This window comes from Amblyraja radiata, chromosome 41, assembly GCF_010909765.2.
Source record: "Amblyraja radiata isolate CabotCenter1 chromosome 41, sAmbRad1.1.pri, whole genome shotgun sequence".
Taxonomy (NCBI): domain Eukaryota; kingdom Metazoa; phylum Chordata; class Chondrichthyes; order Rajiformes; family Rajidae; genus Amblyraja; species Amblyraja radiata.
In genome coordinates, this window is record NC_045996.1 from 7341981 (window position 1) to 7368493 (window position 26513).

The 26513-nt window shown below is 46.3% G+C and overlaps 1 protein-coding gene across 2 annotated transcripts in view; it reads right to left on the reverse strand.

Moving 5' to 3' along the window:
• LOC116967669 (sodium/calcium exchanger 3-like) overlaps positions 1–26513 on the reverse strand; it is a 193353-nt gene that overhangs the window by 14191 nt on the left and 152649 nt on the right. Inside the window, exons 3-5 of one of the 2 annotated variants that reach the window (XM_033014260.1) lie at positions 16648–16751; positions 15238–15258; positions 7601–7725 (exon numbers count right to left, since the gene is read on the reverse strand). In XM_033014260.1, the coding sequence (XP_032870151.1) occupies positions 7601–7725; positions 15238–15258; positions 16648–16751 (250 nt within the window). The remainder of the gene's footprint in view (positions 1–7600; positions 7726–15237; positions 15259–16647; positions 16752–26513) is intronic. The other variant, XM_033014261.1, reaches the window with a different exon arrangement.

Consider the following 26513-nt stretch of genomic DNA (forward strand, 5'->3'; position numbering starts at 1 on the left):
TACCGAGGTAGATTAATAGATTCATAGAAAATATGTGCATGAGTAGGCCATTCGGCCCTTCGAGCCTGCACCGCCATTCAATATGATCATGGCTGATCATCCAACTCAGTATCCTGTACCTGCCTTTTTTCCATACCCCCTGATCCCTTTAGCCACAAGGGCCACATCTAACTCCCTCTTAAATATAGCCAATGAACTGGCCTCAACTACCTTCTGTGGCAGAGAGTTCCAGAGATTCACCACTCTCTGTGTGAAAAATGTTTTTCTCATCTCGGTCCCAAAGGATTTCCCCTTTATCCTTAAACTGTGATCCCTTGTCCTGGACTTCCCCAACATCAGGAATAATCTTCCTGCATCTAGCCTGTCAAACCCCTTAAGAATTTTGTACGTTTCTATAAGAAACTTCTATTTGATTAAGTAAATGAATCACAAACTAAATAATGTTTAAGTTTTTATGTGCGATGCTCTGGTATATAAGTTTCTATAAGATCCCCCATCAATCTCCTAAATTCTAGCGAGTACAAGCCAAGTCTATCCAGTCTTTCTTCATATGAAAGTCCTGACATCCCAGGAATCAGTCTGGTGAACCTTCTCTGTACTCCCTCTATGGCAAGAATGTCTTTCCTCAGATTTGGAGACCAAAACTGTACGCAATACTCCAGGTGTGGTCTCACCAAGACCCTGTACAACTGCAGTAGAACCTCCCTGCTCCTATACTCAAATCATTTTGCTATGAAAGCTAACATACCATTCGCTTTCTTCACTGCCTGCTGCACCTGCATGCCTACTTTCAATGACTGGTGTACCATGACACCCAGGTCTCGCTGCATCTCCCCTTTTCCTAGTCGGCCACCATTTAGATAATAGTCTGCTTTCCTGTTTTTGCCACCAAAATGGATAACCTCACATTTATCCACATTATACTGCATCTGCCAAACATTTGCCCACTCACCCAGCCTATCCAAGTCACCTTGCAGTCTCCTAGCATCCTCCTCACAGCTAACACTGCCCCCCAGCTTAGTGTCATCCGCAAACTTGGAGATATTGCCTTCAATTCCCTCATCCAGATCATTAATATATATTGTAAATAGCTGGGGTCCCAGCACTGAGCCTTGCGGTACCCCACTAGTCACTGCCCGCCATTGTGAAAAGGACCCGTTTACTCCTACTCTTTGCTTCCTGTTTGCCAGTCAGTTCTCTATCCACATCAATACTGAACCCCCAATGCCGTGTGCTTTAAGTTTGTATACTAATCTCTTATGTGGGACCTTGTCGAAAGCCTTCTGGAAGTCCAGATACACTACATCCACTGGTTCTCCCCTATCCACGCTACTAGTTACATCCTCGAAAAATTCTATAAGATTCGTCAGACATGATATACCTTTTGTAAATCCATGCTGACTTTGTCCAATGATTTCACCACTTTCCAAATGTGCTGCTATCCCATCTTTAATAACTGACTCTAGCAGTTTCCCCACTACCGATGTTAGACTAACTGGTCTGTAATTCCCCGCTTTCTCTCTCCCTCCCTTCTTAAAAAGTGGGGTTACGTTTGCTACCCGCCAATCCTCAGGAACTACTCCAGAATCTAAAGAGTTTTGAAAGATTATTACTAATGTACCGTCCTGGCTTGAGCTGGAGACACAAGTGCCCTTGACCCAAACCATTGATGATTCCTTTCCTCCCACAGATGCAGCTCGAGCCACTGCTGACATTGATCCTGACATTGGGTGCTGCCTGTGTGGAGTTTTCACGTTCCCCCGGTGGGTTTCCTCCGGGTGCTCCGGTTTCCTCCCACATCCCAAAGGTAGAACATGGAATTGTAGGTGAATTGGTTTTGTATAAATGTAAAAATTGTCCCTAGTGTGTATAGGGTAGAGTTAATGTGCGGGAATCGCTGGTCGGTGCGGACTCGATGGGCCGAAGGGCCTGTTTCCGTGCTGTATCTCTAAACTAAACTAATCTAAACTAGTGTGAATGGCTAGACAAAAAATGCTGGAGAAACTCAACGGGTGAGGCAGCATCTATGGAGCGAAGGAAATAGGCGACGTTTCGGGGCGATACCCTTCAGACTGATGTGGGGGTGGGGGGTCGGGAAGAAGAAAGAAAGAGGTGGAGACATGGGTGATCGCTGGTTGGGGCGGACTCGGTGGGCTGAAGGACCTGTTTCCGCGCTGTATCTCTAAACTAAACTAAACTGGTGCGAATGGGTTCAAGAAGGAACTGCAGATGCTGGAAAATCGAAGGTACACAAAAAGGCTGGAGAAACTCAGCGGGTGCAGCAGCATCTATGGAGCGAAGGAAATAGGCGACGTAGTGTGAATGGGTGATCAATGGTCAATGTGGACTCGTCGGGCTGAAGGGTCTGTTTCCATGCTGTATCTCTAAACTAAACTAAACTCTGAAATGCACGCTCCACATATGATATGGGTAGACAAAAATGCTGGTGAAACTCAGCGGGTGAGGCAGCATCTATAAGCAAATAGGCAACGTTTCGGGTCGAAACCCTTTCTCCTCATATGATAATCTCCCCCAGAATAGTTGTACACAATTCCAAGGAAACATTTAATGTCTTTGGAAAGTAGGAACAGGCAGAAACTATTACTTCTACAAGACCACGCACAAGGGAAATCTAAAATATGTTAAATTAATTTATTAGTAACAATGATGTCAATTGCAGAATTATTATTCAGACGGGTACAGAATATGCAGCGGCAGCATACTTAAATTGACTTTAACATACAATGATAAATTTGAACTACTTGTAAAATTTTATATATTAAACATTCATTAATTCTATGTTTCTATGTTTTATTATATTATGCTGTATTCCTTAACTCTGAAGTTAGCGTAGGATATGAATCTTGATCACAAATATTTTTATTCCTTGAATAAACTTGGTAAAACCATTTCTAAGCTAGAAATTATTGATTTGGTTTAGAGTTTGGAGATAGTGGAAACAGGCCCTTCGGCCCACCGAGTACATGCAAACCACTGATCACTATCCTATTCGGTATCCACTTTGGTATCAAAAACAGGAATGCAGATTACTATCTAAATGGCGTCAAGTTGGGAAAAGGGGAAGTACAACGGGATCTGGGGGTCCTTGTTCATCAGTCTATGACAGTAAGCATGCAGGTACAGCAGGCAGTGAAGAAAGCGAATGGCATGTTGGCCTTTATAACAAGAGGAGTCGAGTATAGGAGCAAAGAGGTCCTTCTGCAGTTGTACAGAGCCCTAGTGAGACCACACCTGGAGTATTGTGTGCAGTTTTGGTCCCCTCATTTGAGGAAGGACATTCTTGCTATTGAGGGAGTGCAGCGTCGGTTTACAAGGTTAATTCCCGGGATGGCGGGACTGTCATATGTTGAGAGAATGGAGCAGCTGGGCTTGTATACTCTGGAGTTTAGAAGGATGAGAGGGATTCTCATTGAAACATATAAGATTGTTAAGGGTTTGGACACGCTAGATGGAGAAAACATGTTCCTGATGATGGGGGAGTCCAGAACCAGGGGCCACAGTTTAAGAATAAGGGGTAAGCCATTTAGAACAGAGACAAGGAAACGCTTTTTCTCACAGAGAGTAGTGGCTCTGTAGAGGGCAGTGGAGGCCGGTTCTCTGGATACTTTCAAGAGAGAGCTAGATAGGGCTCTTAAAGATAGTGGAGTCAGGGGATATGGGGAGAAGGCAGGAACGGGGTACTGATTGGGGATGATCAGCCATGATCACATTGAATGGCGGTGCTGGCTCGAAGGGCCGAATGGCCTCCTCCTGCACCTATTGTCTATTGTTTATTGTCTATTGTTTATTTCTATCCTACATACTAGGGGCAATTTTTACAGAAGCCAATTAACTGACAAACCTGCACATCTTGGGAGTGTGGAAGGAAACAAGCACACCTGGAGAAAACCCACGCAGTCACAGGGAGTACGGGCAAACTCCACACAGACAGCATCCAAGGTCAGGATTGAACCCAGGTTTGAGCCAGCAACTCTACTGTTGCTCCACTGTGGCGCTCCGCATTTAGGTTTAGGTTGACACCATATGCTGGAGTAACTCAGCGGGACAGGCAGCATCTCTGGAGAGAAGGAATGGGTGACTTTTCAGGTCGAGATCCTTCTTCAATTTAAGTTTCGGTTTATTATTATCATGTGTAATGAGGTACACTGTATAGCTTTGTATACATGCTATCCACTCAGATCAGACAACACTATATGTAAATGCAAACAGGCCAAACTCTAGACAGTGGGTGGAGCAAAGGGGAAGATCCAGAGTGCAGATAACTGGTTCAGGAAAGTATATTGAAAAGAATGTTTACGGTATATTACTTAGCTCTAACCAATGTGTTTCCTCAAAAGAAATGTTCGTAACCAGCCTGAGGTTGGCGACGCATTTGATTCTTTGAACAGAAATAGTACGGAAAGTGGGAACCACTATGACCACAGTTAATATCTGTGTATGGGATTGATAGACAATAGACAATAGACAATAGGTGCAGGAGTAGGCCATTTAGACCTTCGAGCCAGCACCGCCATTCAATGTGATCATGGGTGATCTTACTCCAGCTTTTGGTGTGCATCTTTAATTTAAACCAGCATCTGCAGTTCCTCCCTACACATGGGAATAGACAATAGACAATAAGTGCAGGAGTAGGCCATTCGGCCCTTCGAGCCAGCACCGCCGTTCAATGTGATCATGGCTGATCATCCCCAATCAGTACCCCGTTCCTGCCATCTCCCCATATCCCCTGACTCCGCTATCTTTAAGAACCCTATCTAGCTCTCTCTTGAAAGCATCCAGAGAACCGGCCTCCACCACCCTCTGAGGCAGAGAATTCCACAGACGAACCACTCTCGGTGAGAAAAAGTGTTTCCTCGTCTCCGTTCTAAATGGCTTACTCCTTATTCTTAAACTGTGGCCCCTAGTTCTGGAGTCGAGGCGACCAAAACTGCATTGGCCCAGACTCTGCACTCAGCACAGAAACATGCATAGAAAGGGCGGCACAGTTGCTGGTTTTCAAGTTATAAACACAAATTTACACAGAACACCAACAAACAGTACAGGACAGTACAAATCATATATATCCCTCTCCCCATCCGCTAGGCTCCAAGACTCTCTCTAACTTCTACAGGTGCACAGTAGAGCTTTTCCCACTGAGAGTAGGGAAGATTCAAACAAGGGGACATGACTTGAGAATTAAGGGACTGAAGTTTAGGGGTAACATGAGGGGGAACTTCTTTACTCAGAGAGTGGTAGCTGTGTGGAATGAGCTTCCAGTGAAGGTGGTGGAGGCAGGTTCGTTTTTATCATTTAAAAATAAATTGGATAGTTATATGGATGGGAAAGGAATGGAGGGTTATGGTCTGAGCGCAGGTATATGGGACTAGGGGAGACTATGTGTTCGGCACGGACTAGAGGGGTCGAGATGGCCTGTTTCCGTGCTGTAATTGTTATATGGTTATATGGTTATTATATAGAGAGCATGCTGACCGGTTGCATCGTGGCTTGGTTCGGCAATTTGAGCGCCCTGGAGAGGAAAAGACTACAAAAAGTAGTAAACGCTGCCCAGTCCATCATCGGCTCTGACCTTCCTTCCATCGAGGGGATCTATCGCAGTCGCTGCCTCAAAAAGGCTGGCAGTATCATCAAAGACCCACACCATCCTGGCCACACACTCATCACCCTGCTACCTTCAGGTAGAAGGTACAGGAGCCTGAAGACTGCAACATCCAGGTTCAGGAATAGCTACTTCCCAACCCATCAGGCTATTAAAACTGGCTCGGACAAAACTCTGATTATTAATAACCCATTATCTGTTATTTGTACTTTATCAGTTTATTTATTCATGTGTGTATATATTTATATTGTGGTATATGGACACACTGATCTGTTTTGTAGTCAATGCCTACTATGTTCTGTTGTGCTGAAGCAAAGCAAGAATTTCATTGTCCTATACAGGGACACATGACAATAAACTCACTTGAACTTGAACTTGAAAGAGAAAGAGAAAAAAAAATAATAATAATTTAAAAAAGGCTGTGTTTTTGTGTTCAAGAGAAACATTTTGAAGGAGGATTGAGGACTATGTTGAAATATGAAGAACTGGAATGGTGAAACAAAAGATGTTGTATGGCCGTAAAAACTAATTATGCCAACATTAAATGCACATCAAAAGGACTGCAGGTGCTACACCATACTATAATATTACCTCACAGACTGTATAACATTCTGCAGTCTATCCCTTAGAAAAACATTACACCAAGATCTCACTGTCCCTTTAACACCACATTATTTCTCCCCATCAGGGTATTTCCCTTCATTCCATCCTTCCCTCACCCACTTTAGGCGGCACGGTGGCTCAGCGGTAGAGTTGCTGCCTCACAGCGCCAGAGATCCGGGTCCCATCCTGACTACGGGTGCTGTCTGTATGGAGTTTGTATGTTCTCCCCGTGACCTACGTGGGTTTTCTCCGGGATCTTGGGTTTCCTCCCACATACTAAAGACGCACAGGTTTCTAATGCCCCTGTCCCACTTAGGAAACCTGAACGGAAACCTCTGGAGACTTTGCGCCCCACCCAAGGTTTCCGTGCGGTTCCCGGAGGTTGCAGGAGGTTGCCGGAGGTTGCAGGTAGGGGAAGCAGGTAGGGAGACTGACAAAAACCTCCGGGAACGGCACGGAAACCGCACGGAAACCTTGGGTGGGGCACAAAGTCTCCAGAGGTTTCCGTTCAGATTTCCTAAGTGGGACAGGGGCATTAGTCAATTGTCTTCAGCGAAATGTTTAAAGAAAGAACTGCAGATGCTGGAAAAATCGAAGGTAGATAAAAATGCTGGAGAAACTCAACGGGTGAGGCTGCATCTATGGAGCGAAGGAATAGGTGACGTTTCGGGTCGAGACCCTTCTCTTGCCTTCAGCAAAATAGTATATTGTCTCCTGTGTGTGTGTGGAGTGGTGTTAGTGCGCGGGGATCAATGGGTCGGCACGGACTCGGTGGGCCGAAGGGCCTGTTTCCCCGCTGTATCTCCAAACTAAGCTAAAGGTGCTGCATGGAGTTCCTCCACTACACGGAATGCTGACGTCTTTGAAATGTTGCTGGGAGTTAAGAAGCATAGAGTCATAGAGTGATACAGTCTGGCAACAGGCCCTTCGGCCCAGCTTGCCCACACTGGCCAACATGTCCCACCTGCCAGCGTTTGGTCCATATCCCTCCAAACCTGTCCTATCCATGTACCTATCCAACTGTTTCTTAAATGTTGGGATAGTCCCAGCCTCAACTACCTCCTCTGGCAGCTCGTTCCATACACCCACCACCCTCTGTGTGGAAAAGTTACCCCGAAGATCCCTATTAAATCTTTGCCCCTTCACCTTGAACCAATGTCCTCTGGTCTTCGATTCCTCTACTCTGGGCAAGAGACTCTGTGTATCTACCCGATCTATTCCTCTCGTGATTTTGTACACCTCTATAAGATCACCCCTCATCCTCCTGCGCTCCAAGGAATAGAGACCCAGCCTACTCAACCTCTCCCTGTAGCTAAGACCCTTTAGTGCTGGCAACATCCTCGTAATCATAGATTACTCATAGCATTTTTTAGAAAGTACCTTAAATTCGTACGATTCTTCAATGACGACCTCTAACTTGGAATGTTCCCCAAGGATCGGTTTCCCCATCTCCGCAATGCGCCGAGCTTCCTCCTCCTCTGCCGACAGTTTCTTATTCTCTTCATCTGCATGTTAGGAAACAGGTAGTTAGACATTTCACTTGATGGCACTTCTACAGATTTGCCGTAGAAAGCACTTTATCAGGAAGCATCGCAGCACGGTTTGGGATCAGCTCCATCCAGGACCGCGAGGAATTGCAGAGAATTGTGGACGCAGCCCAGACCATCACACAAACCGACCTCCCTTCCCATCCACTCCATCTACACCTCACGCTGCCTCGGCAAGGCCAGCAGCATCATCAAGGGCCAGTCGCACCCCGGCCACTCCCTCTTCTCCCCTCGTCCATCGGGCAAACTTTCATTGTCCTATCTGGGACACATGACAATAAACTCTCTTGAATCTTGAATCTTGAAGTGTGAAAACACACACACCTCCAGATTCAGAGACAGTTTCTTCCCAGCTGTTATCAGGTAACTGAACCATCCTACCACAACTAGAGAGCAGTGCTGAACTACTATCTACCTCATTGGTGACCCTCGGACTATCTTTGATCGGACTTTACTGGACTTTATCTTGCACTAAACATTATTCCCTTCATCTTATATTTGTACACTGCGGACGGCTTCATGTATAGTCTAGCCACTGACTGGATAGCACACAAGGAAAGCTTTTCGCTGTACCTCGGTACTAGTGACAATAACCATGTAACCATATAATGCTGCCTGACCCACTGAGTTACTGCAGCGTTTTGTGTCTATCGGTTAATTAACCATATAACCATATTACCATATAACAATTACAGCACGGAAACAGGCCATCTCGGCCCTTCTAGTCCGTGCCGAACACTTATTTTCCCCTAGTCCCATCTACCTGCACTCAGACCATAACCCTCCATTCCTTTCCCGTCCATATACCTATCCAACTTATTTTTAAATGATAAAATCGAACCTGCCTCCGCCACTTCCACTGGAAGCTCATTCCATACAGCTACCACTCTCTGATTAAAGAAGTTCCCCCTCATGTTACCCCTAAACTTCTGTCCCTTAATTCTCAAATCACTAAATCAATAAACGGAACTAAAAACTAAAGTAATGCAGCCGTATCAGGCCAGGAAATTTGATGTGGCCTTGGTGGGCAAGAGGATGTTGGGCATCCTCCATTTTGATATTAACAGAACATAGAAGAGTACAGCACGAAAAAGGCCCTTCAGCCCACAATGTGGCCAAAAGTACTGAACAGACAGCCATACACAGCAATGTAATAAAATTATTAGGGACCAATTCATAAAATCATAAGAGATAGGAAAATAATTAGGCCATTCGGCCCATCAAGCCTACTCCGCCATTCAATCATGGCTGATCTATCTCTTCCTGCTAACTCCATTCTCCTGCCTTCTCCCCATAACCCCTGACCCCTTTAATTCATCTGATTTTAAAAAATATATTAATTGAATTATAAATATTATCCATGAGCTCCTTATCTTTCATTTCCACTGTGCCATGAGATATTCTACACTGAGCATAGAACAGTACAATATAGCACAGGGACAGGCCATTCGGCCCACAGTGTGCGTGCTGAGCACAATGCCAAGTTAAAGTGATCTCATTTGCTTGCACATGATCCATATGCCTCTATTCCCCGCATATCCACGTGCCTATGTAAAAGCTTCTTAAACGCCACTATCGTATCTGCCGCTACAACCACCCCTGGCAACGAGTTCCGAGCCCTCACAAACCTCTGTGTGAAAAACTTGCCCTACACATCGCCATTTCCCCCTCTCACATAGAACTTGGAAGAGTCCTGCACAAGAACAGGCCTTTCGGCCACCGTGTCTATGCAGACCATGACGCCAAACCAAGACCATTTGATGTCAGCCGGTCTACATCGGTGAGACCAAGCGTAGGCTTGGCGATCGTTTCGCTGAACACCTCCGCTCGGTTCGCAATAACCAACCTGACCTCCCTGTGGCTCAGCACTTCAACTCCCCCTCCCATTCCGAATCCGACCTCTCTGTCCTGGGCCTCCTCCATGGCCAGAGTGAACACCACCAGAAATTGGAGGAGCAGCACCTCATATTCCGCTTGGGCAGTCTGCACCCTAGCAGCATAAACATTGACTTCTCCAATTTCCGGTAGCCCTTGCTGTCTCCTCCCCTTTTCAGCTCTCCCTCAGCCCTCTGGCTCCTCCTCTTCCTTTCTCCTTTCTCTCCCCCCCCCCACCCTCACATCAGTCTGAAGAAGGGTTTCGGCCCGAAGCGTTGCCTATTTCCTTCGCTCCATAGATGCTGCCTCACCTGCTGAGTTTCTCCAGCACTTTTGTCAACCTTCGATTTTCCAGCATCTGCAGTTCCTTCTTAAACCATTTGATATCTGCCTGCACGAAATTCATATCCCTCCATTCCTTGCAAATCCATGTGCCTATCCAAAAATCTCTTAAATATTGAAGCTGAACTCGATACTAGATAAAGCAAAATCAACCTCGGTTAATTTTACAATTTATTCTTAATGGAGCAGACTCTTAACTAATGATTGCCAAAGCCTATTTTTGAAAAGTTAATTAGTTTGTAGCTCCATGTAAAATTAATCTCAGTTGTAATATCTCACTTAATCTTCATACTAATTAGGATGAGGTCACTTGATCCCTCAGGCAGTCTCCATGCTTAATAAGATTATGACTGAATTCTCTTCATTGCTCACAATCCCTTACAAAACATTTTAATCCTGGCATATTATGTCCCCAGCTACAGTACAGTAGCTCCACGTTGAAAATATTCAAAGTCCCTGCTTTCAATGGCCTTTCTGGAAGAGCGTTCATGAAGTAGGGTCTGTAGGAGGGTTTCGGCCCGAAACGTTGCCTATTTCCTTCGCTCCATAGATACTGCCGCAGCCGCTTAGTTTCTCCAGCATTTTTGTCTACCATTCTTAAGTTCATGTTCATAATTAGGCCATTCGGCCCATCAAGTCTCCACCATTCCACCATTCAATCATGGTTGATCTATCTCTCCCTCCTAACCCCATTATCCCTGCCTTCTCCCCCATAACATAGAAACATAGACAATAGGTGCAGGAGTAGGCCATTCGGCCCTTTGAGCCTGCACCGCCATTCAATATGATCATGGCTGATCATCCTTGATAACCCTTGGCAACCTTATTAATCAAGAATCTATCAATCTCAGCCTTAAGAAGCCATTAACTTTCCCTCCACAGCCTTCTGTGGCAATGAATTCCATAAATTCACCACCCTCTGACTAAAGAAATTCCTCCTCCCTTCATAAAAGAACGTTCTTTAATTCTGAGGATAAGACCTCTGGTCCTAGACTCTCCCATTAGTGGAAACATCCTCTCCACATCCACTCTATCCAGGCCTTTCACTATACTGTACGTTTCAATGAGTTCCCCCCTCAACCTTCTGAACTCCAGCGAGTACAGGCCCAGTGCCGACAAATGCTCATCATATGTTAACCCACTCATTCCTGGGATCGTTCTTGTAAACCTCCTCTGGACCCTCTCCAGAGCCAGCACATCCTTCCTCAGATTTGGGGCCCAAAATTGACTACAATACTCCAAATGCGGCCTGCCCAGCGCCTTATAGAGCCTCAGGATTACATCCCTGTTTTTGTATTGTGATGCTCTTGAAATAAACGCTACCATTAAGGTTCACAACCATCTAAAAAAACACTCATCTAACTCTTTTGAGTTTAATTTGAATTTGCGTTTAGTTTATTGTCACCTGTTTGGGGTACAGTGAAAAGCTTTTATAGGAACATTACCTAAATGGGTTTTTTAACACTGGTCCCTTGAATGTTCTCCACAACCTGTGGCCTATTTTAGATTAGTTTACAGATACAGCATGGAAACAGGCCCTTCGGCCCACCGAGTACATTCCAACCAATGATCCCCCGTACACTAGTTCTATCCTACACACACTCGGGACAACTTACAGAGGGCAAATCAACCCACAAACCTGCACGTCTTTGGAGAGCAGGAGAAAACCGGATAAGCCGGAGAAAACCTACACGGTCACGGGGAGAACGTACAAACTCCGTACAGACAGCACCCGTAGTCAGGATCGAACCCGGGTCTCTGGTGCAGTGAGGCAGCAACTCTACCGCTGCACCACCGTGCCACCCTATTAAAACTTTTCCTGATATCATATCTATCCTAATTTGAGGAAGGACATTCTTGCTATTGAGGGAGTGCAGCGTAGGTTCACCAGGTTAATTCCCGGGATGGCGGGACTGTCATATGATGAAAGAATGGGTCGACTGGGCTTGTATTCACTGGAATTTAGAAGGATGAGAGGGTATCTTAGAAACATTTAAAATGATTATGGGATTGGACAGGCTAGATGCAGGAAACATGTTCCCGATATTGGGGGAGTCCAGAACCAGGGACCACAGTTTAAGAATAAGGGGTAAGCCATTTAGAACAGAGATGAGGAAAACCTTTTTCACGCAGAGAGTTGTGAGTCTGTGGAATTCTCTGCCTCAGAGGGCAGTGGAGGCCAATTCACTGGATGCATTCAAAAGAGAGTTAGATAGAGCTCTTAGGGCTAACGGAATCAAGGGACATGGGGAGAAAGCAGGAACGGGGTACTGATTGTGGATGATCAGCCATGATCTCATTGAATGGCGGTGCTGACTCGAAGGGCCGAATGGTCTACTCCTGCACCTATTGTCTCTGTGTCTACGTATCTATGTAATCAAGAATCTATCTATCTCCGTATTAAAAATATCTACTGACTTGGCCTCCACAGCCTTCTGTGGCAATGAATTGCACAGATTCACCACACTCTGACTAAAGACATTTCTCCTCATCTCCTTCCTAAAGGAACGTCCTTTAATTCTGAGGCTGTGGCATCTGGTCTTAAAATTTCCCACTAGTGGAAACATCCTCTCCACACCCACTCTATACAGGACAAATTCCCTTATTCCCTTAGCATGTACCTTGTCACTGTGAACAGCTCGATTATAATCACGTATAGTCTTTCCGCTGACTGGAGAGCACGCATAAAAATGCTGAGAGAATGGAGCGGCTGGGCTTGTACACTCTGGAGTTTAGAAGGATGAGAGGGTATCTCATTGAAACATATAAGATTGTTAAGGGCTTGGACACACTAGAGGCAGGAAACATGTTCCCGATGTTGGGGGAGTCCAGAACCAGGGGCCACAGTTTAAGAATAAGGAGTAAGCCATTTAGAACGGAGACGAGGAAACACTTTTTCTCACAGAGAGTGGTGAGTCTGTGGAATTCTCTGCCTCGGTGGAGGCCGGTTCTCTGGATGCTTTCAAGTGAGAGCTAGATAGTGCTCTTAAAAATAGTGGAATCAGGGGATATGGGGAGAAGGCAGGAACGGGGTACAGATTGGGGATGATCAGCCATGATCACATTGAATGGCGGTGCTGGCTCGAAGGGCCAAATGGCCTACTCCTGCACCTATTGTCTATTGTCTATTGTCTATAAAAGCTTTTCACCCTACCTCGGTACACGAGACAATAAACTAGACTCAACTCAACTAAACTAAACTAAACTAAACATCTAATACTAAACGTGGGAGGGAGGTATATTTGAGTGCCAAAGGACACATTCATAATGAGCAAGGCTAGAAGTCCCAGTAAACATCAGGGATTTCAGTTAATCAAAATAATTGCCACTAATGTACAAACGCAGCGCGTTAATTAAAGAAATAGAGTGAAGAATGCTTGAGGTGGAGGTTGGACAAAGGGAATGACAGAGAAGGAATTGAACTAACTCATTTGTACTCTGCAGTCAAATTTTACTGCCTGACCCGTTGTCTTTGATCAAATCCTGTGCGTTTGTGAATCGCTGAAATTCTGTGTATAGCAAGAGGATTTGAGTATAGGAGCAAGGAGGTCCTACTGCAGTTGTACAGGGCCCTGGTTAGACCACACCCAGAGTGTCACGTGCAGTTTTGGTCTCCTAATTTGAGGAGGGACATTCTTGCTATTGAGGGAGTGCATCGTAGGTTCACCAAGTTAATTCCCGGGATTCCAGGGACTGACGTGATGAAAGAATGGTGAATGGTGAACTCTCTGCCACAGAAGGTAGTTGAGGCCAGTTCATTGCCTATATTTAAGAGGGAGTTAGATGTGGCCCTTGTGGCTAAAGGGATCAGGGGGGTATGGAGAGAAGGCAGGTACAGGATACTGAGTTGGATGATCAGTCATGATCATATTGAATGGCGGTGCAGGCTTGAAGGGCCGAATGGCCTACTCCTGCACCTATTTTTTATGTTTCTATGTTTCTATGAAAGAATAGGCTTGTATTCACTGGAATTTAGAAGGATGAGAGGGATTTTTTACAGAAACATATAAAATTCTTAAGGGATTGGACAGGCGAGATGCAAGATAAATGTTCCCGATGTTGGGGGAGTCCGGAACCAGGGGTCACAGTTTAAGAATAAGGGGCAGGCCATTTAGGACTGAGATGAGGAAAAACTTCTTCACCCAGAGAGTTGTGAATCTGTGGAATTCTCTGCAATAGAAGGCTGCGGAGGCCAATTCGAATTCGAAGGGCCGGATGGCCTACTCCTGCACTTATTTTCTATGTTTCAATGTTTCTAAAGGATGTTGAGTGGTACTCCATCGAAATGATAGTGTCATGTTTTGGGATGGAATGATCAGGACTGCACCACCCTGCCCACCTATTACTCCAGCACTTTGTGCACTTTTCTGTAAACCCAGATCTGCAATTCCTCGTTTCTACTGTGGTCTTTGCACAGTTTTATTTTAGAGATACAGCGTGGAAACAGGCTCTTCGGCCCACCGAGTCCGCACCGTCCAGCGATCCCCGCACACTAACACTATCCTACAAAATCTAGGGACAATTGTATGCATACACCAAGCCAAATAACCTACAAACCTGTACGTCTTTGGAGTGTGGGAGGAAACCGAAGATCTCGGAGAAATCCCACGCAGGTCACAGGGAGAACGTATGCACTCCGTACAGACAGCGCCCGTAGTCGGGATCGAACCCGGTCTCCGAGGGACTTTGGTTTGCACTATTATGGTCTGCTTACCTATACGGCACAGTGGCACAGCGGTAGAGTCACAGCCTCACAGCGCCAGAGACCCAGGTTCGATCCTGACTACGGGTGCTGTCTGCACGGAGTTTGTACGTTCTCCCCATGCATGCGCCGGTATCCCCCAGGTGCTCCGGTTTCCTCCCACACTCCAAAGACGTAGAGGTTCGTTGATTAATTGGCTTCAGTAAAAATTATAAATTGTCCCCAGTGTGTGTAGGATAGTGCTAGTGTGCGGGGTGACCGCTGGTCGGCATGGACTCGGTGGGCCGAAGGCCCTATTTCTGCGCTGTATCTCCAACTAAACTAAAGTAAAGCCTGAAGAAGGGTCTCGACCCGAAACGTCAACTATTCCTTTTTTCCACAGATGCTGTCTGACCCGCTGAGTTACTCCAGCTTTTTTGTGCCTATCTAAAGTAAACCAAACTCTGCATGCTTGGTGCATCCTGAACGCACACAGTCGGAGAGGCCACCACAAGATGGCCGCAGTTGCCCACAGTGGATGGAATAAAGGCAGTAACAAAATGAGAGCTTACCATCGTCAGTCAGCAAGAGAGCTGTGGGGAAAGAGAAAAAAAAGTGAAATATTAAGAAACGGCAGCTGAAAAAATATTTATACAACAGCATGAAATAAGGCCTATCCGATCTGGCATCTCACCTTTGCACGACCAAATATTTTTTGCATTTTGTAAGAAAATGTAATCATACTGAAATGAAGGTGATTTGACAGGTAGTTGAAATGGTAGCTGGTCACCATTCTGAACCAACCTGTCCCGCGCGCATACGGTACAGAAGTGGGAATCGAACCCACGCCTCCAATCGGAGGGAGACGCGGATCTGTACGTACAGAATGGTGACTCTCTCAACCGTTGTAGACTTGCCAAAAATAAAGTCCTTGAATTTGGCACAGGCAAAAACCACGGCAAGTAATTCCTTTTCGATCTGGGCGTAACTTTGTTACTGTGTTTACATATTCTGGTGCGCCGCTGTGAATAAGATTTTAATTGTTCTATCTGGGACAAATGACTATGGCGCCACCCGGTGGTTAGGCCACTTACTGGGCGAACCCTCGGCATTCGGGGTTAGGGTCACGTGACTGACTAATGGCGGGATGGAGTTGACAAGAGGTATAGGTGTTGTGTTTGACGGATAATAACTTAATCTCGACTCGTGTTGTACCGTGTAAGCGAGGGGGTATATTCAAGCCAAAATGGCTGCATGACTGATTCTGAGATAAACATACAGAGCCCCCTTGTGGTGACTGTAAGGACAGTCTTACACAGACACAACAATAGAGGTGTACCCTAGTATAAATAATGAGCCCCAGGTCAACTTTCCCCCATTCGCGTGTGTGTTCTCCTTGCTTTGACAATAAAGATCTCTTTGACTCACCACGTGTGGCTTGCTTAAGGGGCTGTCCCACTGCGGCAACCTAATTGGCAAGTTTCGAAGAGTTTAGGAGAGTTTGAAAAAATGTCATGTTGAAGACCTCCTTCGACTATGTTGAAGACTAGCTACGACTAACTTCGGGAAAATTGGACACCGAATAGTGGAGAGTGAAGACGACCTCCTTCGATCTCCTTCGACCTCCCTTCGACTATGATGAAGACTATCTACGACCACCTTCGACTACCCTCGATTACCTACGACTAACATGCCGACCTACTACGACTAAAACTACGAGTAAAAAAAATATCGTTTTTTTCCATGGCGACCTTTTTTTACTCGCGGGCATTTTTCAACATGTTGAAAAAAACGCCGCGACCTAGCTGAGGCCTCGAGTACGTGGAGACCACTCTCGAGCATGAAGGAGAGTTACAAAGACCTCCTAGGACCTTGTGTCGACCATGCTGCGAGTATGAGTCGAGGGCAAACTCGCCAGAACTCGCGGATTAGGTCGCCCTTTATTAGCCCGCCATACGACCACTATTGACTTCGGCACGAACCTGAAATTCCACGTTTCATCCATCTTGGCTTCTCCAGGACGACAAAGAAGTTCTCCTGCTTTTCATACTCCTCATCGTCCACGATTTTCACCTGGATTGCCTTCCTGGAGTAGGGAGAAGACAAACAGACGTCTAAGTATTTGAGTCACTTCATTACTGACAGCAGCAACAAGTGGAATACCAACATGGCCAACATTCTTCCAGCTACAGTCCAGCCATGCAGGTCACCAAAGGAAGTTCAGGATAGAGTGAAACAATATAAACAGCTTAGTTTAAGTTTAGTTAGAGATACAGCGCGGATACAAGGCCCTTCGGCCCACTCATGCCTGATCTGCCTTTATCTCTCTACCTCATTCTCCTGCCTTCTCCCCATAACCCCTGACACCCGTACTAATCAATAAACCATACCCATCCCAGGAATGAGTAGGTTAACCTATGATGAGCGTTTGACCGCACTGGGCCAGTCCAGAACCAGGGGCCACAGTCTTAGAATAAAGGGGAGGCCATTTAAGACTGAGATGAGAAAAAACATTTTCACCCAGAGAGTTGTGAATTTGTGGAATTCCCTGCCACAGAGGGCAGTGGAGGCCAATTCACTGGATGGATTTAAGAGAGAGTTAGATAGAGCTCTAGGGGCTAGTGGAATCAAGGGATATGGGGAGAAGGCAGGCACGGGTTACTGATAGGGGACGATCAGCCATGATCACAATGAATGGAGGTGCTGGCTCAAAGGGCCGAATGGCCTCCTCCTGCACCTATTTTCTATGTTTCTATGTATAAGAAATGGTGAACAAAATCCAAACTGTAGGCAGTTAGCAGGCATCTTTAGAAGCACATAACACCACTTTAACAATGGGTACATCGCTAAAAGTCCTACTCCTACACACACTGCAGAATTTGTGGTTTGACATCATTTATCTCCCATCCCCCTAAAATTAGTCCTCGTAGTGATGTATCTGCAGAACCTTGGTTTCATCCAAACATAACCAGTGATTCAAGTAGATACAGTAGATTGAGAGACACATATCTATAGATCATGTTCCCGATGTTGAGAGAGTCCAGAACCAGGGGCCACAGTTTAAGAATAAGGAGTAAGCCATTTAGAACGGAGACGAGGAAATACATTTTCACACAGAGTTGTGAGTCTGTGGAATTCTCCTCCTCAGAGGGCGGTGGAGGTCGGTTCTCTGGATGCTTTCATGAGAGAGCTAGATAGAGCTCTTAAAGATAGCGGGGTCAGGGGATATGGGGAGGAGGCAGGAACGGGGTACTGATTGTGAATGATCAGCCATGATCACATTGAATGGCGGTGCTGGCTCGAAGGGCCAAATGGCCTCCTCCTGCACCTATAGTTTATACTCTATTCCCATGTGTAGGGAGGAACTGCAGATGCTGGTTTAAACCAAAGATGCGCACCAAACGCTGGAGTAACTCAGCGGGTCAGGCAAACAACTCTGGAGAGAAGGAATGGGTGACTGAAGAAGGGCTTCGACCCGAAACGTCACCTATTCCTTCTCTCCAGAGATGCTGCCTGACCCGCTGAGTTACTCCAGCGTTTTGTGTCTACCTGTATGTTCCTATGTTCTATTTACAGCCATTATTTGTCATATCTGTTTACACGCACTGGTGACGTGTAATACAGTGGCTTGGTTCTTGGTTTCTTGGTCCTCCAAAATATTCCAAAAGGAATTTAAACTGGAGGTGCTGCATATTACGAGTTTGCCAGTGCGCAGTTTACTTCCAATTTCCAGTTTTGTCTCATGTCTTTAAATAATAGTTCTGCCTTCATTAAGATGCCGTCCTTCTTCCCAGAGTAGTTTCCTTGCCGCCTACGCAAGCTTTTGATGGATGCGTCCACGGGTGCCTGTTGCAACAGGGGCTGGCCTGGTACCTCATATTTCATTAACTGCCACCATAAACACTCAGCTTTGACATGTATTAGATTAGCTCGCAGCACTGATAGTCTGAGGGAGCCTGAGTCTAGATGCTCAAACACAGCGATCTTAACTGAAGAGAATTTCCACCACAGTTCCCTTGTCAGTTTCCTGCAAAGTCAGCAGATGAAACGCAGAGGGAGAGAGAGGGAGATAAATTAATATGTTTTGTTGCTAAATATGGAATTTGATATACTGATTGCATTTGTGTATCGTATAATCTGCCTGGATAGTACACAACAATGCATTTATGTGTATCTTGGTACACATGACAAGAATAGAGACTTGGGCATCACATAGTGAAAAACAACCAGATAGAGACAGACAGACAGACAGACAGACAGACAGACAGACAGACAGACAGACAGACAGACAGACAGACAGACAGACAGACAGACAGGGACAGAGACAGACACAGAGAGAGATACAGAGAGAGAGAGAGATACAGAGAGAGACAGAGAGACAGAGAGAGATGGAGAGATGGAGAGAGAGAGAGACAGAGAGAGACAGAGAGAGAGACAGACAGAGAGAGAGACACAGAGACAGACAGAGAGAGTAGTAAAGATAGAGGGAGAGAGCGGAGAGAGCTGAGAGAGAGAGAGAGAGGAGAAAAGAGAGAGAGAGCCAAGAGGGAGAGAGGAAGACCACCGTCAAAAAAAGAGAGAAGGAGAATCATAGAGGGAGACAAGAGAGAGAGAGAGAGAAAGAGGAGAGAGAGGCAAGAGTGCAGAGGCGAGAGGCAGAGAGACAGATACAGAGAGACAAAAAAAGAGAGAGACATAGAGGGAGCGAGAGAGAGAGAGAGAGAAAGAGAGAGAGAGGCAGAGAGACAGACACAGAAAAACAAAAAAAAAGTGAAAAACAGAGCGTGAGAGAAAGAGTGAAAAATAGTGAGAGAAAGAGAGAGAGGGAGAGAGAGAGAGCGACAGAGAATCAGAGAGAGTGAGAGAGAGAGAGAGAGAGATCACTTCCGTCAAAATTACAGCGCAGAAATTCAATATTATTTTACCAATAAATTTGTTGCGTTTGTTTGAACTACGCATGGTTAGAAACACAGGTAGATAATTTTCTTTCAGGCCCCATTAACTCCAGCTTACATCGAATGTAATAAATCTGTCCAGATGTATAAATATGCTGCCTCTTTAATCAGATTCTATCTGCAGAAAACTGCTCAAAGTGGCAATATTATTTGCTTGAACATAACATAGAAACATAGAAGGTAGACAAAAGTGCTGGAGAAACTCAGCGGGTGCAGCAGCATCTATGGAGCGAAGGAAATAGGCAACGTTTCGTCCCGAAACGTTGCCTATTTCCTTCGCTCCATAGATGCTGCTGCACCCGCTGAATTTCTCCAGCACTTTTGTCTACCTTCGATTTTCCAGCATCTGCAGTTCCTTCTTAAACATAGAGACATAGAAAATAGGTGCAGGAGGAGGCCATTCGGCCTTTCGAGCCAGCACCGCGCCATAACATCATAACGTTTGTTTTTGGTATATCTTTGACGATTGTCTGGTTGGGCGGAACGGTGGCGCAGCGGGTGGAGCTGCTGCCTCACCGCGCCAGTGACCCGGGTTCGATCCTGACCTCGGGTGCTGTCTGTGTGGAGTTTGCACGTTCTCCTATGGGATTCCTCCGGGTGTCAGGATCATACAGCCGGGAAGCAGGCCCTTCGGCCCAACGTGTCCATGCTGGATAAATTGCTCAATCTAAGCTAGTCCCATTTACCCGCGGTTGGCCTATATCCCTCTAAACATTTCCCATCCATGCAGGAAGTTCAAGACACCAAGAGAAATGGAGGCATTATTTAGTTAGCAGGATTAGATTTAGATTGTGGAACAAATATGAAGATGAGGAAAATGTTAAGAAGCCTGTGATTTTGTTTCTAAGGCAAACAAACTTGAGACCAATGACCAGATTTTGGTGAACGCTGCAAAATCCTTTCTGCAGGAATGGGCAAGATGAAAGAGTATATGCACACAGAGGGTGGTGGGTGTATGGAACAAGCTGTCAGAGGAGGTAGTTGAGGCTTAATACTTCAAAAACCTTAGAAATCATCATAGATTTCAGACGCAATCAAAACCACAAACCCCCGGTCCATGTCAACTCTCACCCCATAACCTCCACGAACTCATTTAAGTTTCTAGGCACCTATATCTCCAATAATCTAAAATGGCACATCAATGCAGACCACGTCATCAAGAAAGGTCAACAACGCCTATATTTCCTCAGACAGCTCAAAAAGTTCAGAGTCGATAAACACCTCCTGGTCCGTTTCTATCAATCAATCATTGAAAGCATCATCACCTCCTCAATCACAGTCTGGTACGGTAACACCGATAGTCACTCACTACACAGAATACAACGCATTGTCTCCAAGGCCTCCAGGATCATCAACTCCCCCCTCCCCTCAATCCATTCCAGTTATCTCCAACGTACCTCACAACGGGCAAAAAAGATCATCTCGGACCACTCCCATCCAGCAAATCACCTTTTTCAGTCTCTCCCTTCGGGGAGGCGCCTCAGGTCACTTGCTACTAAAACCACCCGCTTTAAAAACAGTTTCTTCCCCTCAGCAATAAGAACTCTCAATTCCGTCCAATAATCAGACAATAATATGACTTTTGATGTATACAGTGTCTTGTCTATGGTCTTTGTTTGTTCTTTTGCACTATGTATTGTTGGTGAGATTTGTGATTTGTGATGTGGTATGGATGCACTTTATTACGGTGATCTGTGTTATTAGTGGTATGTAACAAAAGCAGTGTACCATCATGTACCGAACCCAAATACCACCAACCCTGGTTGCGTGGCAATTAAAGATTCTATTCTATTCTATTCTATTCTATTCTATTCTATCCCAACATTTAAGGAACAGTTAGACAGGTACATGGATAGTAGACTAAAATGCTGGAGAAATTCAGCGGGTGCAGCAGCATCAATGGAGCGAAGGACATAGGCAACGTTTCGGGCCGAAACCCTTCTTCAGACTGAACATGGATAGGACAGGTTTGGAGGGATATGGACCCAAACGACTAGTGTAGATGGGACATGTTTAAAAAGGAACTGCAGATGCTGGAAAAATCGAAGGTAGATAAAAATGCTGGAGAAACTCAGCGGGTGAGGCAGCATCTATGGAGCGAAGGAATAGGTGACGTTTCGGGTCGAGACCCGAAACGTCACCTAGTCCTTCACTCCATAGATTTTTTACTCGTGGACATTTTATATCAGGCTGGAAAAAACGCCGCGACCTACTTGAGGCCACGAGTACGCGGAGACCACTCACGAGCATGAGGAAGAGTTAGGAAGACCTTCTACCTACGACCTCCTGGTGACCATGCTGCGAGTATGAGTCAAGGGCATACTCGGCAGAGGTCGCCAATTAGGTCGTGAAAGTGGGACAGGGGCTTGACTCCAGCGTTTTGTGTCTGTCTTCAGTTCCTCCCAGGTTAAACCTCTCTTGCACCCTCTGCTAAGCTTCCACGTCCTTCCTGTAATGGAGGCGACCAGAAGCTTGTATTCACTAGAGTTTAGAAGGATGAGGGGGGTCATATAGAAACATATAAAATTATAAAAGGACTGGACAAGCTAGATGCAGGAAAAATGTTCCCAATGTTGGGCGAGTCCAGAACCAGGGGCCACAGTCTAAGAATAAAGGGGAGGTCATTTAAGACTGAGGTGAGAAACAACTTTTTCACCCAGAGAGTTGTGAATTTGTGGAATTCCCTGCCACAGAGGGCAGTGGAGGCCAAATCACTGGATGGATTTAACAGAGAGTTAGATAGAGCTCTAGGGGCTAGTGGAATCAAGGGGGTATGGGGAGAAGGCAGGCACGGGTTATTGATAGGGGACGATCAGCCATGATCACAATGAATGGCGGTGCTGGCTCGAGGGCCAAATGGCCTCCTCCTGCACCTAGTTTCTATGTGTCTATGTTTCTATGTTTCCATATAAGCCTCTAATCCCAGCCTTAAAGTCCTCCAGCTTTAGATTGTGTTCAGTTTTTATCCAAACCCCCGCCAACAGACAGAGACAGCAGGCAGCAAAATCATTAACTTTATAGTCACATCCGAGAGATCACAATTTAATATTGCTTGAGTTTAATTTACATTGCGTCTGTCATCGCTTTAATTGGAAACGGGAGATTGATTTGACATCGTGACTACATCGCGGCTAATAGTTGAATTAAGAGAACAAACAATTATCATAAGAAGCTGTATCGCATTGAAGGTCACATTAATAAATGGGCAACGTCGGGGACAGCACAGTGGCGCAATGGGAGAGTTGCTGCCTTAAAGCCCCTGTCCCACTTCAGAAACCTGAATGGAAATCTCTGGAGACTTTGCGCCCCACCCAAGGTTTCCGTGCGGTTCCCGGAGGTTTTTGTCAGTCTCCCTAACTGCTTCCACTACCTGCAACCTCCAGCAACCACCTGCAACCTCCGGGAATCGCACGGAAACCTTGGGTGGGGCGCAAAGTCTCCAGAGGTTTCCGTTCAGGTTTCCGAAGTGGGACAGGGGCATTACAGCGCTTTTAACGCTGGAGTCCCGGGTTCGATCCCAACTACGGGTGCTGACTGTACGGAGTTTGTACGTTCTCCCCGTGACCTGCGTGGGTTTTCTCAGAGATCTTCGGTTTCCTCCCACACTCCAAAGACGTACAGGTTTGTAGGTTAATTGGTATAAGTGTAAATTATCCCTGGTGAATGTAGGATAGTGTTAGTGTGCGGGGATCGCTGGTCAGTGCGGACTCGGTGGGCCAAAGGGCCTGTTTCCATGCTGTATCTCTAAACTAAACTAGAGTAAAATAAACTAAAACTCTCGACTCTCCAGAGATCTATTTTATACACAGGAACAAACATCGGGGTCTGATACCCAGATTAAGGGGGAGGCCATTTTGGACTGAGATGAGGAAAAACTTTTTCACCCAGAGAGTTGTGAATCTGCGGAATTCTCTGCCACAGAGGGCAGTGGAGGCCGATTCACTGGATGTTTTTATGAGAGAGTTAGATATAGCTCTTGGGGCTAACGGAATCAAGGGATATGGGGAGAAGGCAGGAATGGGGTACAGATTCTGGATGATCAGTCATGATCACATTGAATGGCAGTGCAGGCTCGAAGGGCTGAATGGCCTACTCCTGCACCTATTTTCTATGTTTCTATGATACTGACTGTGAACAAGAACTCCACTTGTGTCTGCACAGCAGCGGCAGACTAGACCAGTGGAGGACTCCATCCACTTGGACAGAAATGTATTGTTATAAAACTACCTAACTATTTAAACCCAAAGATGCATTCACACGAAGATAGACACAAAAAGCTGGAGTTACTCGGTGGGACAGGCAGCATCTCTGGAGAGAAGGAATGGGTGACTTTTCGGGTTGAGACCCTTCTTCAGACTGGTTCTACATTGGTCAAAACTAATGCAGTGCAGCGTAGGTTCACGAGATTGATCCCTGGGATGGCGGGAGTGTCATATGAGGAAAGATTGAAAAGACTAGGCTTGTATTCACTGGAGTTTAGAAAGATGAGGGGGATTCCTTGCCACAGAGGGCAGTGGAGGCCAAATCACTGGATGGATTTAAGAGAGAGTTAGATGGAGCTCTAGGGGCTAGTGGAACCAAGGGATATGGGGAGAAGGCAGGCACGGGTTATTGATAGGGGACGATCAGCCATGATCATATTGAATGGCGGCTGGCTCGAAGGGCCGAATGGCCTCCTCCTGCACCTATTTTCTATGTTTCTATGTTTTTATGTAACAGGTGGGGCGGCCCGATGGCGCAGCTGTTACCTCACAGCGCCATAGACCCGGGTTCAATCCTGTCTACGGATGCTGTCTGTACGGAGTTTGCATGTTCTCCCTATAACCTCATGGGTTTTCTCCGGGTGCTCCAGTTTCCTCCCACATCCCAAAGACATGCAGGTTTGTAGGTTAATCGGCTTCTGTAAGTTGCCCCAAGTGTGTAGGATGCGAAAGTGGCCGAACATGGAACTAGTGTATGTGTCATGGATGGTCGGCATGGACTCAGGGAGATGAAGGGCCTGTTTCCACACTGTATCTCTCATCTCTAAAACACCAAGTGCTGGAGGAACTCAACGGGCCAGGCAGCATCTGTGGAGGAAATGGACAGGCGATGTTTCAGGTTGGGATTCTTCCTCAGACTGATTGTAGCAGGGGGAGAAATGAAGGGTCCTGACCCGAAATGTTGCCTGTCCAATCCCTCCACAGATGTTGCCAGACCCGTTGAGTTCCTCCAGCACTTTGTGTGTTTTGCTCAAGATATCTTTGTGATTGCCCTGCCAATTTTAACCTAATCTTTCTATTCTTAAAGGGCCTGTCCCACTTGCATGTGATTGCATGCGTTTGGCGCGACCAAACGGAAGCAGAGTTCACGCTAAGTAAGCGCTAAGTACGCGCTAAGTTCGCGCGTGACGTCATTTGCGTCATACTTACCAATCAGCTGGGCAGGAGGCGGGCTGACTGAATTTGGGCGTCGCACGGCGTCGGGCGTGATGTCATCACGCAACGCCATGCCGGGCAGTGACGTCATTGAGCAACGCCACGCGTTAGGCGTTCGCCGTCAAGACGCTGCGTACGACCGCAATGCGCCTGCTGGCCGACAGGCCGTTGGCGCGCGAAGATTTTGGACACTGTCAGATTTTCGGAGCCCCACACGATGTCGGGACCAGCCCCGCACAACTCCGCGCTTCTAAGTGGGACCGGCCCCGCACGGCTATACGTTGCCCGTATGCCCCAAGTGACCACGAGGTCACATAATTTGCGAGCCTAGGTCGCGTAAGTGGGACAGGCCCTTTACTCCTTGAAGTTGATGATCTTTTTTCTAACCTGGAAAGCCATACCAGTGTCCCTGGCGATGGAACTTGGTGATCTTAAGGGCCTGTCCCACTTGTCGATTTTGCCAGTGTCATGTCAGTGTCACCAAAAGATTTTGAACATTTCAAAATCCAGTGGCGACCAAAAAACACCACGCATCATACGTCATCACGCTGCATATTTTTCGATGACCTGATACGTCAGTCAATGATGCCGGCAGTCGCCAAAAAACTCGCCAAGTGGGACAGGCCCTTTACTACCAAGCATGATATCAAGGCAATATTTCTAGCATGGACAATACAATGTCAAAGACTGTCTTCCAGGAAGACACAGTTGCATTTATGTTTAGTTTAGCTTAGTTTCAAGATACAGTGCGGAAACAGACCCTTCAGCCTATCGACCGACCAGCGATCCCCCCCCCCCCCCACACTAAAGTCATGTTACTAGCCCTTTGGCCCACCGAGTCTACGCCGATCAGCGATCCCCGCACATTCAACACTATCCGACACACACTAAAGGGCCTGTCCCACTTGGGATTCATTTGCACGTCATTTACGCGACATCATTTATGCGTCACGACGCGCACATGACGTGCGCTTGGCGTGCATTATGGGCACATGGCGCATGGTGACATAGGCAGGGTCGCGCGCGGCGCCTCAGGATTTTGGGATTCACAAAATCTTCGTGCGCCACCTGCGTGACCCACGCAAATGACGCCTATGTGGGACAGGCCCTTAAGGGACAATTTACATTTATACCAAGCCACTTATCACCGACAGACCTGTACGTCTTTGGAGTGTGGGAGGAAACTGAAGATCTCGGAGAAAGCCCACGCGGGTCACAAACTCCGTACAGACAGCACCCGTGGACGGGATCGAACCCGACTCTCTGGCGCAGTAAAGCAGCAACTATACCGCTGTGCCACCATGCCACCCACACATACTGCATGACCCACTGAGTGATTCTAGCTTTTTGTATCTATCCTCGAGTAGGCTTTGTTATTTCACCAAAAGGATGTGAGTCTCACTCACAAAGGAGGCATTTAATGTTTAACGTGGGAAATATGCATCTGCAATGGTGTGGGAAGGTGTTCCTGGATTT